General features: G+C 41.5%; 2 protein-coding genes across 3 annotated transcripts; both read left to right on the forward strand.

The window, feature by feature from the left end:
- Window positions 1-589: 589 nt before the first annotated feature.
- Window positions 590-2,282, forward strand: hmx3a (H6 family homeobox 3a). 2 transcript variants are annotated; one of them, XM_085369137.1, is made up of 2 exons: window positions 590-878; window positions 1,660-2,282. In XM_085369137.1, exons 1-2 carry the CDS (start codon window positions 590-592, stop codon window positions 2,280-2,282), a joined length of 912 nt encoding a protein of 303 aa, XP_085225263.1. The 2 variants fall into 2 exon arrangements, with proteins under 2 accessions (XP_085225263.1, XP_085225264.1); XM_085369138.1 differs by having other exon boundaries at window positions 1,675-2,282.
- Window positions 2,283-8,893: 6,611 nt separating this feature from the next.
- Window positions 8,894-10,330, forward strand: hmx2 (H6 family homeobox 2). The gene is made up of 2 exons (XM_085369253.1): window positions 8,894-9,167; window positions 9,783-10,330. Exons 1-2 carry the CDS (start codon window positions 8,894-8,896, stop codon window positions 10,328-10,330), a joined length of 822 nt encoding a protein of 273 aa, XP_085225379.1.
- Window positions 10,331-14,207: the final 3,877 nt, after the last annotated feature.

Raw genomic sequence — 14,207 nt, forward strand, 5'->3', positions numbered from 1 at the left:
CGCTTGTTCTGACGGTCCAAACATCCCTTTTTGGCGGTAACAGCCCCGTGTTCATTTGCTGCTAATTGGACTATATGAGACCAATAACAAGCGAGCGCACACAGCCTGCAGCTAGAGAGCACAGAGAGGGGAGGACTCCCCCCCCCTCCCTCGCTCTCTCTCTCTCTCTCTCTAGTCACCGTCTCTCCCTTAATCCCATTTGCCATTGTACATGCCCAATCGCCTATACTTTCCGCATTTAACTTGGATGACATTTTTATTTCATCATTAGCATCAGACACCAGACTGACTGACACGGTGGACCCAGTTTTTGCGTTTTAACGGAAGAGCCCGGGATGAGGCATCTCCATGTTTCTAAGCGCGTGTGCTCTTTTTGCCTCTCGAACAGTTTATTTCATTATTTTCTAGCCTAGACGGACGCGTTTCTTTTTGGTGAGCTTTTCGGCTGTGAAATCAAGTTTCAGAGAATAAAACAGGAACTCCTCGTAGCCAGGATAACGACAGCCTGTAAGTCAACATTGCCTTCCCCCCCTTTAAAAAAAAAATCCGGCTTCCGTGGTCCCCTCGCGCTCAGACCACAACAACCGCGATGCCAGAGACAACGCAAGAGACGTGCGCTTCGGCCAAGGACTCTCCTTTCTTCATTAAGAACCTGCTGAACTGTGATAACAAACCGTCCAAGCCCAAGCCCGTACTGGCGGCCACCAAGGCAGCTTTAGAGGGAGGATTTTCCCTTTCCCAGGTTGGTGACTTCAACTTTCCACGCTTCGAACTGCCCGCACAGAGATTCAGTCTACCCGCTCACTACTTGGAGCGCACCTCAGCGTGGTGGTACCCTTACACCCTCAACTCAGCCGCCCACCTACACAGAACTGAAGGTAAGCAAACAACTGTTGCGCAATTATCCAACGAATCCACTGTTTTTGTATGAGTTCCTTCTAATGAGTAAGTAGAGTAAAGCAAACTTCTAAATTGAAAGGGGAGATTTGTGCGGTTTCCTGATAGGCATCATGCACACATAGCCTCACACCAGAGTGTATGATTTAACACCTTGTCCTCTGAAGGCCTATTTTGTTATGCCACGACGTGGGATAATAGATCAATAAAGAAACACACATAAAATGAAGTAGACATCATGAAATCATTGGAGGAGGGTGACGATGCGCAGCGTGCTTTTGATTTGTCTATTGGCGCACATCTTACCTCTGAGGCTTGGCTACTGGGAGCCTTTTATCTGCCTTTTTCTGTGATTTATTCACCTGGAATAAAAAAAAATAGACTAATGTGGATGGCATTATGATAGCCTAATACAAAGAAAGCGATATTATTTTACGTTTATTTAGTTATTTAGGCTGTAGTATAGGCTGATAAAAATAATGAATAAAATAGGTGTACATAGTTTATAACTTAGGTCTATTCAAATTACTGTTTAATGGGGTAAAAATGACATTTTCATCATTTTTGAAGATGTTGTGTACAGTTATGTCTACCTCTGAAATGGTTTATGTCATGACGCAACGCATTTTCTTCTGCCACTATTTATTAGCAACCATCTGTTTCCCAAAACCCACTGACTGTCCAATATCAACAGGCTGTAATAAATGCCCGATAGACTCCAATATTTATGACTACGTCTCCCTGCATGTATCCCCATTTCAGTCACCGAGAAACCAGGAGCCAGAGACTCCTCTCCAACTTCGGGCACGGACAGAGACTCGCCGGACCTGGCGCTCAAATCCGAGCCAGACACCAAAGATGACGACGAGGACGACGAGCACAACAACAACAAAAGCAGTGACGAGATAATCCTGGAGGAAAGCGACACGGAAGAGGCCAAAAAAGATGAGCTGGAGGAGTGGAAGAAAAGGGACGATGACAAGAAGCCGTGCCGCAAGAAGAAGACGCGCACGGTGTTCTCACGGAGCCAGGTGTTTCAGCTGGAGTCCACCTTCGACATGAAGCGATACCTGAGCAGCTCGGAGCGGGCCAGCCTGGCCGCTTCCCTTCACCTGACGGAGACTCAAGTGAAGATCTGGTTTCAGAACAGGAGGAACAAGTGGAAAAGGCAGCTGGCCGCGGAGCTAGAGGCTGCCAACCTGAGCCACGCTGCGGCGCAGAGGATAGTCCGGGTGCCCATCCTCTACCACGAGAACTCGGCCTCGGAGAGCGGAGGGGCCACTGCCAACGTGCCCGTGAGCCAACCGCTCCTCACTTTCCCGCACCCCGGCGTCTACTACTCCCATCCCATCGTCACATCTGTGCCGCTGCTCAGACCAGTTTGAAAATAGTTGAGTTTTTAGGCACAACTTGGTGTCTGTTTCCTATATCAACTCATTAAAAAAGAAGAAGAAGAAAGAAATCAAAAATAAAAAGGACAAAATATTTTTATACAACCAGTGAATGAAAAAATAAAAATAAAAATGAGAGACTGTTACTGTCAGGCTTTCATGGACCTATTTTTGGCAAATAGATTGTTTCATTTTTCATAAAGATGCCGTTTACACGTGATCTGACAATTTGAATCCCATTATTACTATTATTATTATTGTTATTATTATTATTATTGTTATTATTATTACCTCAGGAGTCCACTTGCTTACACTGCCTGATGAGTGTCTTTATTATTCGTTTTCCTCCCAGACTGCGTTTGTATCTGGACACGTCAGCTGTGTGACTAAAAAAAAAATCACCATGTTTACAAAAAGTGTCGGCCTGAAGTCGACATCTGCTCATCATTTAGCATTTGATTTTATTCACATTTCAAGAATTGATATCACGATGTGCAATACACGGCATGCTGTGAATGAATGAAACAGGAAACATACGTTTTGTCATCTGCTCATGTTAAAATATTGACAAGGATTTGCTGTAATTATCATTATTTTTATTATTATTATTAATTATTTTTGCTTTATAAAGCGTTTGTTGGGGGACAATCAAGACACTCTGAGCTGTAAAATACCCATGTAGCTTTATGTTTAGTTTTAGTAATTCTCACTCTAGCCCCCTCTTCATGGACACGTCTTTGAAGCACAAGTGTGAGGTCCAGTGTCTCCTGAGCTTTGTGTTTTTTGAGCAGGAACGGCAAAAATATCGACTACCCTGGTGTACAAAATATGTAAATGTATATATTTAATGAGGCGCGGGGAAAGGCGATTCCTCATACGGCTTTTTCTTTGTACAGTTAAAACATCGTTTTGATATTGTATTGCTGAACCATGTTGTGAAATAAATGGAGAATATTCCGTACATTTTAACACATTTTTTGTCGTCTAAAAAAATAACAGGTTGTTAAATAGAGCTATGTTTAGCTTGTTTTCTATATTTTATGCAGAAAATTGAATTATTATAAAACAAACCCCAACAACTCTATAGTCGTGCACGCGTGCGCATGCCTGAATAAGCTCTCTAAGCTTGAGCAGGTGGGCTTCTGTAATCATCTTAGTGTTATGCACTTTGAAGCGTGATTTTACATAAAAAGTGGCTCGGTCAATTAGATGCGTAATTGCCACCATCTTGTCAAAATTATGGATAATGTATTCAGAAGTGGAAATTACTCCCTGTGCATGAGCTGCTGTCTTTTAACACTTTTCTCTCTCGTGACCGCGTGTTTTTTGTAGCTGTGTGTTGGGTTGTGTTAGCGTGCGTGTAAGGATGTCGGCATCTATGACAAGCATCCCCACCTGATGTTGCTAAACGCCGCGACCTTAACCATTCCTTTATATATATATATATATATATATATATATATATATATATATATATATATATATATATATATGTACGTACACACACACACACACACACACACACACACACACACACACACACACACTAATAAATAATAAATAATAAATATTAGGGTGGGAAACTGTGCAAATTGCAAAAGGAAGAAGAAAAAACAATATAAACAATATAGAGGGAAATAAAAAGAAAGATCATACGTACAGATGTCTTTTTGTTTTTTACTTCCTCACAGCGTTTTCAGTTGAAGCATATTACTCTGCAATGCTCCACATTGTGGGTGCTTTCTAATGCATACAATCCTACAGGTGTCACTGGACATTGAAAAGCCACGCGTGGTTTCTGTATATACCTACATTTTTCAAGATTACATATATACATATATATAAAATATACATATATATAAAACCGGAAGAACTGTCTACATTTATTTTATATATATATAAAATAAATGTAGACAGTTCTTCCGGTTTATATAGCAAATAATCAGCCTGTAAGTTTTCTCGGAACAGGAACACAAATTCTGAGCAAAAGTGGAGATATTTAAAGAGCCTTCTAATTTTATTGCGTCATTTCAGAGAATCAGCGGAAATGTGGACACTGCTGGAGCTTTATAAAAGACAAACAGAATCACATTTTTCTATATTAATATTTTTTTTGTTTGTTTCATCAGATTACACATTATATCAAGTCTAAATGAACCATGACTGATTTTTGAAAATCTAATTACATATGTTTGTTTTTTAAATGTACATTATTATTATTATTATTATTATTATTATTATTATTATTATTATTAAATATGAACGTAACTAAGAATTTATGCGAAAGCAACACCGATCTGGGGGAGGAGGCTATGAAAAGAGGGAGGCAACACTCGTCATCCTCTGTTTAGCTGAACACCAGTCAGGCCGTAAATAGCAACGATAACTGATAATAATTTACTGCAAAAATAAATCCTGGTTTAGACAAGAAATAGGATACAATATTTTATGTCTACGTGATTCTATTCTTTTTCTAATGAATCTGAGCAGAATCGACCTCTAGACTGTGATTAGGGATCAGGTGGATCAGATGCAGGATCCAGAAACGACATACAGAAACTACGGCCTGCTTTTTCACAGTCCATTTAATTAAAACACGATCTCTCAGCAAGGCTTCATTCGCTGTGGAGTATTCCTAGTGTCTGAGGCGCGGGAAGACAAATTGCTTCTCACAGTTTGAAGACAGTTTTAGGAGCCTCTGCAGTTTTAGCCTGCAGTAGAGTGGATGGCAAATCTAATAAAAGACTACTCTGTGGTGTATTTGCATTCCCCAAACACTGAAAACATTACCATAAAGAATATTTTTGAAATTCAAAATCCAGCTCAGAGAAGCATTTTCCTACATCACAACAACCTTTTCATCAAAGGCCATTTTCCGCTTCCATTTGCAGGCTAACACAGTTATGAATCAGTCAGCTCTAAACTCTATATGATGACCTCATCGTGAGACAAAGGGTTCATTCAAATATCGTCAGATCATAGAAGTATTGACGTGCAACTACTATGCACGCGCAACATGGCCCCATTACTGCAAATTAATAGATTGTTATGGGATTATTGTTCTGGCTCATATTGATCCGTAAACGTCTGCAGCATATTGCGTCAAGTAAGAGCAACGTTCACACGCCGCCTGGCTCGGCTTATGACCTTGATTTGCGCGCATAAATTGAAAAAATTACCACTCAATAATTTCCATTTGTGCGACATCTTTATGTAAAGGAGAAAGGGGAGCGAGCGGGGCCAAAATCAGATAAAGTAGCTGCATTTGCAGGAACTGGGACAAATGGACGTGACCGGGGACTGCGCTTAGTGTATTACATTAAAATGGAGCGCTGAATTGGTAATTTTGAGCCCTATCATAGGTTTTAGTGCCAGTTTGGAAACACACAAGTGGCCCGACCACCTTGCATAATGCTAGCCTCTTCTTTGTAGCCACTTGCATCCCCTCAAATGTGTTACATATCATTATAGCTGGACTTAAAGGCTTGATATTAAAGCATTTATTTTGACAGCAATAAGCAATGTTTTATTGTCTTTAAAAAGATATAAATATATATATGTATGTGTGACAAAAAATAAAGATTAAATAAGGTCCCCGAGATCTTTGGGGAATCTGACGTTTTCATACCAAAACAAAAATCACAGGAGTCCCAGTCCGAATCCACGTTTGTCCTCAAACCCTGACCTCTAAAGTTTTCGATATCTTTGAAAAGTCATATCCAACAACAAACATCATCTTTCCTGGCTTCTTCTGGCAAAATGGGCCAAATTGTTGTGATTGTGGGTACAGAAACGTTTAAGCAAACCTCCTTATAAAGGATCTTCGGCTCTTTACTGCAAAAAAAACAAAAAAAACTGCATACAGTCATATACAAATCGTATACCAGTGAATTCCCTTAATCTGCGTGCAGATAAAAGCGACGTCGACACCTCAAGTTGCCAAAGTCATGCGTTTGAAGAACTCTTTTGACACTTCTCAAAGAGGAAATCTTGTTTTAAACCCATCCCATTTGCTTTCCTGATTGAATGCGAGCATCAGATTTTCATCAAAGTTCTATTAAGTGAAACATAGGTTGCGGGGCACCGTCTGATTGGAACAGTTTAAATTTTAATTGTGTTTTTAATTTGACATATAGTTGCTGTGAAGAATGACACTGAAACGCCGAGGGGCGGTCGATTTTCTTAATTTCTCCCCGAGGAATTGATGAGTCTATCAGGGCAGTAGATTGGAAAGCCATTAAAACTCAATGGTTAGGTTGTTAATTGGAACTTGATGGATAGGAGCCCTTGGATAGGCTGTACTGATCCAATCTTCCTGACTTTGTGTTTTCCAATAAATTACCCAGTTCATTTCCACACTCAGATTACATAAATTGTACACCTCCAGGGCTTGGGTGCTCTGCTTGCGTTTACAACTCTCTCTCTCTCTCTCTCTCTCCCCCCCCCCCCCCTCTCTCTCAGGCGCGCACACCCTCATACACACAAAATATGCGCGCACGGAGGCACCCAAACGCCTCCTGAAAAAAGAGCAGGCCCCGCTTTCTTGAATGAAAATCGAAACATAATCAACGTTTATACTTAGAAAATTTATTGATATCATTTTCTCTGGTAATTTCCTTATTCTAGACTTGGACACGCCATATATCATAATACACACGTGTAACGGGTCTTTGTTTAATATTTATCGAAGCTTGATTCCCAGATCAAAGCGCCTCATAACTTCATCTGTCTTTCTCAGACCGTTCTCTCTTGCTAAAGATCTTGTTCTGTTATTGCGGTAGGGCGGCCATACACCACCTATCATTGTGATAGAGCGCGGACTTAGGCCCACTCCTTGCTGTTTGGGCTTCGCCGGGCCTTGAAACGTATGTAACATAGGTAAGGGATGAACATTTCCATTCCATTAGAAGGACCTATACTGCTCAGCCTGTACTGCTGGTCTATAAACACCACTTTGACATTAAATAAAAAAAAATAAAAAACATGCTTAATTTATTCTCTGCAGCACAATGGCAGTCTGTTATGTCCACTATCTCCGTGATGAACCAATCTCACTTTGCAAAAGTCGTCTGAAAGTGATGAAGGCGCCTGCGCCGACAAAGGTCTTTGTTTGAAAGGAGCGGCATATAAAATAAACCCATTTAACTGTCATTGCAGATTTCACGCCTTATGTGTAACCACCATAAATTCAGCATCCACCCTGGCTGCCCTCATATATTTGCCCCCCTTCAGTAAAAGCCTCCCCTGCGTAAGCGTTTTAGTAAGATCATTTAGCAGCTGCTGGTCCCACTGCCAGTTGAGGATATTTACGCGTGGATCCGGATGCATCCATCTGACTGCCGTGATGCAGCTGCTGACAGAATCGGCCGTCAGCAGCAGCATCAGGAGCAGCATCACGTCCACAGCCACCGTCTTCTCCCTTTTCCAAGCTGTCTTAACACCGAACGCCGCTTGGGTTGCTACCAGGAAGGGCGCTGACATAATGATTAAAGCTGACCATTTGTAATGTGTCTGGGGCTTCCTCACAAACCAGTAAAAGAGGGATAATGTGCCCGAACCTCGAGCTCAAGCCCCGCAGCTGTCCCGCATCCACACACAACCAGGGAGAGGCACGGAAAGAGCATGGGCGGTGAAGGTGGGAGATGGGCGGTGGTGGGAAGCAAATCCCCTCTTCACACACACGCGCGCGCGCACTCAGCCCCCACCACCTTCAATCAATTAGTCAATCAATTAGCCGGCCTCCACTCCACGCGCGGTCATCACGAGGCAGATTAGCTCAGTAATGATCAAATTAATTCTTAATCGTAGATAATGGACGCGGAATGAGTTTATTATTTTCAGGAAAAATGAGTTACGCCTTTGTCTTAGTTCCAAGACTGTGTGTGCGTTGCCGTCACGCCAGCCAGTTTTATCATAATCGGAAAAAGCCGACACGACAGTTCCTCTTTTCTTGGATGGGTATTATACATTTCCATAACTAATAAACTGAGATATACTGTCTGAAATTATGGAAGGCAACGCAATTTAGACGCACTTACACCAAGCTGTTGTAAGCGTTAAAGCGAAATACTTTAACACACTTGTAAGCAATAAAAATACAGGAAAAGAAGTCAAAGTTTGGTGACTCTTCTGAGTCATACAGACCATAGTCTGCATGTTAGGGCGCCTAGTCTGAGTGTTTTAAGTGAATGTAAAAATGAAGGCCAATACTCCTCTTCGGCTTTCTCCTTCTTCTCATCATATCTGAAAAAAAAAACCCCGAAAAAAAACTAGACAGGAGTTTGAAATTTCCGGGCTCATGCTGGAGGCTGCCATTGGCTCACGAGGATCTTACCTACATGCAAATGAAGCAACGCAGCCTTGCTGCCTCTGATCCAGAGCGTGAGGAGGAGGACCAGGAATACACTCATGTACCTCGAGCTCTAGAAAAAACACCTCCAACTCCTTCAATGTTGAAACTCCACAATTAAACCGGATTGTGTTGACAAAAGCCGACAAAAGGCGCTTTCGTAATTTTTTTGCGCACCAACCCCGTAGAAAGCAATAACGGAATACAAGGGGACAGACCGATTCAGTCAATACTTCAATACTGTTATGAAGCGAGAATGAGCAGCGCAGAAGACAGCGGGAGCAAGTGCTCGTCGGGCCCGATTTCCAGCTTTACTATCCAGTCTATTTTAGGCACGCCATCCGATGAGCCGCGCTCCGGGACCAAGGAGCTCTCCAAGGGGCCGCCGCCAGCGCCGCGGAGGCGCTCACTGTCGGTGTCGTCCGAGGAGGAGTGCAGTGGCGGGGAGGACTCAGCAGACTGCTTCTGCTCCGACACGGGTCACAGCGAGCCGTGCACCCAGCACCAACCCCATAACTTTTCCTGTTTAGGTAAGGATTATTATTATTATTATTAAAATTACAAACCAAAGAAATATTAAAACAATATTATCACCCACAGATACACTTTCAAACTTATTCAGCTGAGTTTCTTTTTTCACAGAAATAACAGGTTTAATGCTTTGTTTGCACTTTCATTCACTTTTCACTAGCTTGTGTTTGAGATTGTTACACTGACACGCAGACCATCCGCTGCCACTTGTACGTTCTGCGCAGACTATCGCATCAGCAGCGGAAGAGTGGAAGGTCTAATAATTAGCCCTCTGTCTTTCCTCTCATTTCAAATTTAATTGAACCTCCTAATTGACGAAACATGTTTCCAAAATGGCTGCACTACACGTCGTCAATTGAGCGTTAAATAGAGCTGGATTTAATTAATAGCTTACTGTACACCGTGCACACTCACGCTGAATTGTTTATTTAAAAAGTCACAGGCTTTCAGCAGTCGATTTAACAAGTCAGAGTTCACACTTGACGAACTCTCAAACTGAGTATGTCTAAAAAATGTAAAACATTTTTTTTTTCAGTCGTTTAAAAAGCACGCTTAAATCATAGACCGCTTATGATAGCCTACTCATCACATCTTTCTCCCCCTGCTGCGTTTAGGTCCCGCTAAAGGACTTCTGTCTGGAAATGACGGGCTCGCACGGCGGCCGCACCTGTCACAGCCTCTGCTGCAGGATTATAAGGAGGAGCAGGAGAGACCGTGCCATCAAATGTCACCTCTGTCGGAGGAGAGACAAACAGACGGTGCGGACAAGCAGGGCAGCTCGGCCAAAAAGAAAACGCGCACGGTTTTCTCCCGGAGTCAGGTGTACCAGCTGGAGTCCACCTTCGACATGAAGAGGTACCTGAGCAGCTCGGAGCGGGCCTGCTTAGCCTCCAGCTTACAGCTGACGGAGACTCAAGTCAAGACGTGGTTTCAGAACAGGAGGAACAAATGGAAACGACAGCTCTCTGCTGAACTGGAGGCGGCCAACATGGCCCACGCCTCCGCACAGACACTAGTGGGGATGCCGCTGGTTTTCAGAGATAACTCCTTACTGCGTGTTCCCGTCCCTAGGTCTATCGCGTTTCCGACGCCCCTGTACTACCCGGGAAGCAACCTGCCAGCGTTACCTTTATACAACTTGTATAACAAAATCGAGTACTGATTGACTCTGCTGTATGTTCACTGCAGTCCACGAAAAAAGCATTACAAAACAATACGACATTCTAGGTGTCTCATAAGCCTTGTATATCAATTGTATCACTTTTTTTGTTGAGAAAACTCTTATTATGCAGTTATTGTATGTCTCGAAAGAAAGCAATCAAGCTTCCCTATATGTATAAAATACACCATGTGTATAATTATTATAACGATTTTGTATTTTTATTTTAACTTCCTTCTTCTTTAAGTGATAAAATACTGGATTTAATCCTTCATATGACATTTGAAAAATACGTTAAAAAAGGCCGACTTTTACACTGTTTTTTATTCCGAATTGGTTTGTCAAAGATATTTTAAGTTTCACTCCACCTGACGCAAAACTGACAGGAAACACTCAATTCTTCCATTTAAGGAAAAATATCATTGTTTCTATTGTAATCTAGACCTTCAACAATAACCTTCTCATTCAATAAATTTTCTATTTCAGTGAAAAATTTGGTTTGCTTGGTTTTATTTGTAAACTTTGCCACTGGTACATCCCCCCAGCACACAGGGCTAAGAATTATTGTAAATAAGAAAGAAAGCAAAATTATTTTCAGCTGTTCTGAGATTCCTGAAGACCACAGTAGCACCCATCCTTTTATGTTAATGGGTATTAATTTAATATATTTTTTCTCGTTGTATTCTTGAATTAACTGTTTTATTATATGTAAGATTTAACCACAACTAAAATGTGTGTCAGGGGAAAAAGGGGAAGACACTGATAGTAAATTCAGAAACACTAGACGATTATTGGCTCTCACATTACACCAAAAAATATTAGTTATTTTATAATACTAAAGGTTGTGGGATTCTTGTGATGTGCATTTTAATCTGACTACATTTTTAAGAAATACAAATGTACTTCGAGGGAATGCGGTGTGAAATATTGATTGCTAAGTACACTAGCCTGGAAATACTCTAAAATACCAAACTCTGTCTAAATCTATTGAGTTCATCAGAGAGATACAGCTAAATCTGATTAGTTTGCCCTTTTTAGTCATATTTTTGTATACGCTAGTGACCAGCGAACTCCTCTGTAAATTAAGAGATTGGTGACCAGGGCACATGGCTTTATAAGAAGTAGATAAAGCACATTTCAGGCTGGAAAAGAGTTGCTTACTATCACTGGCCAATCACGCCTCTGGGCGGGATCTTCTCTCATTTGAAGTCTGCCTTCTGCGGCTCTGAAGCATCAGGACTTGTAAGGGGAAACCTAAGAAGGAGGCGTTTTGTCAAACTTTAAGACTGGCTGTCATTAGACTGTGCTCTTTATCTGTCTGTGTAGTTAATTATTTTATCAGCTCCCTTAAGAATTCTGGACACCACATGTGGTGTGTCTGGTTAACACATGAGCTTGTTTAGGTTTTCAAGAGGCGTGTTGCACTAAATCAGCTCACCCTGTCAGTGTTTACTATCTATTAACAATTCACTACATGTAAATATTAACCATAAACCTGACCATAATCTCACACACATACACGCACTCACTCAGAAGCACATGCACGTGTCCTGTGGTTGATGGGGAGCGATAAAATTGTGTCATTTGCCAGCTTTTCTTGGGTGTCACATCATGTACAAGCCCCCCCAACACACACACCCAACCAAGCCCTTCTACCCATCCCGCCAATCTCTCACTGTGTGCTAATGGCTACATTACCTAGCAGAATCATGACTAGCCAGGCTCTGCTGCCCTGCAGATTATGCCTGACCCAATTTCTGCAACAGCCGCCCTGTGTTTCTGGGAAAATGGATAGCGTTAGACAACAGCAGTGATTTATGGGCAACTCCAGCAGCAGCGAAGAGGTGAGGTGCAGGAGGATGAATTTGTGACAGATAGGAGAGAGAGTGAAAAGAGAGATAGAGAGAGCGATGGGGGACAGTAACACTTATGAAAAGGAGCAATAGCTTTGGTTGAATGAAGCTGTTTATTAGTTTCCAAGTGGTCATTATGTCATCAGGTGTGACGGTAATATGCTGCTCTTTTGGATGAATGTTTGCACCCCACTGACTTCTGGGAAATCTGCATGACCTGTCACCTGAAGTTGTTTGATTTAGAAGACAAGGCGAGAGGGAGAGAGATGTGTGGAGAAAATAAGAGCCAAAGTGAAAGAGAGGAATAGGTGGGGTGGGGGGGATGGGGTTCGATGTAACTATGTATCACTGCAATGGCAGGCGTGAATTACAAATTTTAATAGCAAGGCAATGAAAATGATTTGAAGTGGTTTAAACTGCGAAGAGACAGCGACTGGCATGGTGATGAAGATTTGTTGAGATGATATGTTGTGCCTTAGGATTCATCAAACCTGCCTGGTAAGGTGAAAAGCAAGTGTAATTCACTCTGTGGTATAATTTATGATGGGAGTAATGGAAACTGTGGGCTACACACAGTGTGGAGAGGGAGAAGCAAAGACAGCGTGCACCCGGCAAATTGATTCTCAGGATAGTTTTTATAGCATATTTACAGAATTGTAATGAATTAAAACCCCCAGATATCACCTCTTTTACATCTTGAGATAAAATGAAGATCAAAACTAAATTAATTGAGACCACATTAAATTGATATAGGCTGCAAAAACACTATCTAACACTTTACTTTTTCATTAGTAATGCTCTCTTCTAACATCTGAAGATTTTATTCTTCTTCTTCTTTTTTTTTTTTTTAAAATATCCCTTCCTTTCATCATTTATTTGGATGAGGGCTTTTCAACTACCTCCCAACATATTTACAGCACCAATTTGATTTAAAGAGGGTATGTGTGGCTTCATATTAGAGTGGAAGGTTATGAAGTATAACACCACGAGCAGATGCAGAGCCCCGGGTCTGCCTCAAGACAAGAGTTTTAAAAGCGATCGCAATGCATTAAGCCAGACAACTCTCAAGACCTGTTTGCTCCCTAAATGAATTTGAGAGGAGCGTAACAAGATTTTTGAGGCAGGCCCTGTCATCCGCTGGCTTTAACCAGCTTCTGTATTTATGGGCTAATGGTTAAAAAGGAGAGCTTGGAGCAGAAGTGATTTTTCATGATTCTGTTTTATATCAACTGGAAATGAAGGAGCTGAAGGGAAATTGTGTTTGTCCCCCCTCCACAGCCTCTACCCGCCTTAACAGGGGAGGAATATGCTACCAGGCAAATGGCCGCAGTAAATGCAACATATGGACTAAGTTTATTAAATGAAATAAGGTAAAGTTACAGCTTTATAAATTACTTTAAACCAAAAGTTTAAGTCTGTTATTTGATTAAAAATAACAAAAATGGTGTTCAGTCTCAAAATCAGTTTAGTTAAACTTGTGATATTGTGACTGTCTACATTAATATACTGTATATTTTAAGCTGTTTAAAAACTGAAGGCCGAATAGAAAAATCTCTTTTATTTGAACCATAATGAAAACCTTTCCATGCCTAAGTCAAACTACTCAAGAACAATATTTACCCAGTAATGTGGACTAGCGCTTTAATGGCAAAATGCACTGTGCGTAATTGTAAAATTACCGACCATTTCTTGAAACTCTCATTCTGAAGTGCCCTTCTCTGGTCAATATGCATCAAACTATTATAGACTACAGTATGTGCAGAGAATTTGGCTATTACTTTAGAGATAAGTCCATTAGCATTACCTTTGACACAATAATGGATGTGAGATATAATTTTGTGCACTCCATTTTGTATTTGTAAGGATAATAGGGGGATTATCTTGAAGGCCTTATGCTACACGCTCAAGCATGAGACCACAGAGACAGAGAGCTCTGCAACAGTTGTTTTCACATCCTCCCCTCTCTCCCTCGGCCCTCCCCTCTGCTCCAAGACCCTCTCGGAGAGAGGCAGGGAAGATAAAGCATG

Source organism: Diplotaxodon limnothrissa, linkage group LG13 (genome assembly GCF_057381915.1).
Source record: "Diplotaxodon limnothrissa isolate DT_005_m linkage group LG13, D_limnothrissa_male_GT1.1, whole genome shotgun sequence".
Classification (NCBI taxonomy): domain Eukaryota; kingdom Metazoa; phylum Chordata; class Actinopteri; order Cichliformes; family Cichlidae; genus Diplotaxodon; species Diplotaxodon limnothrissa.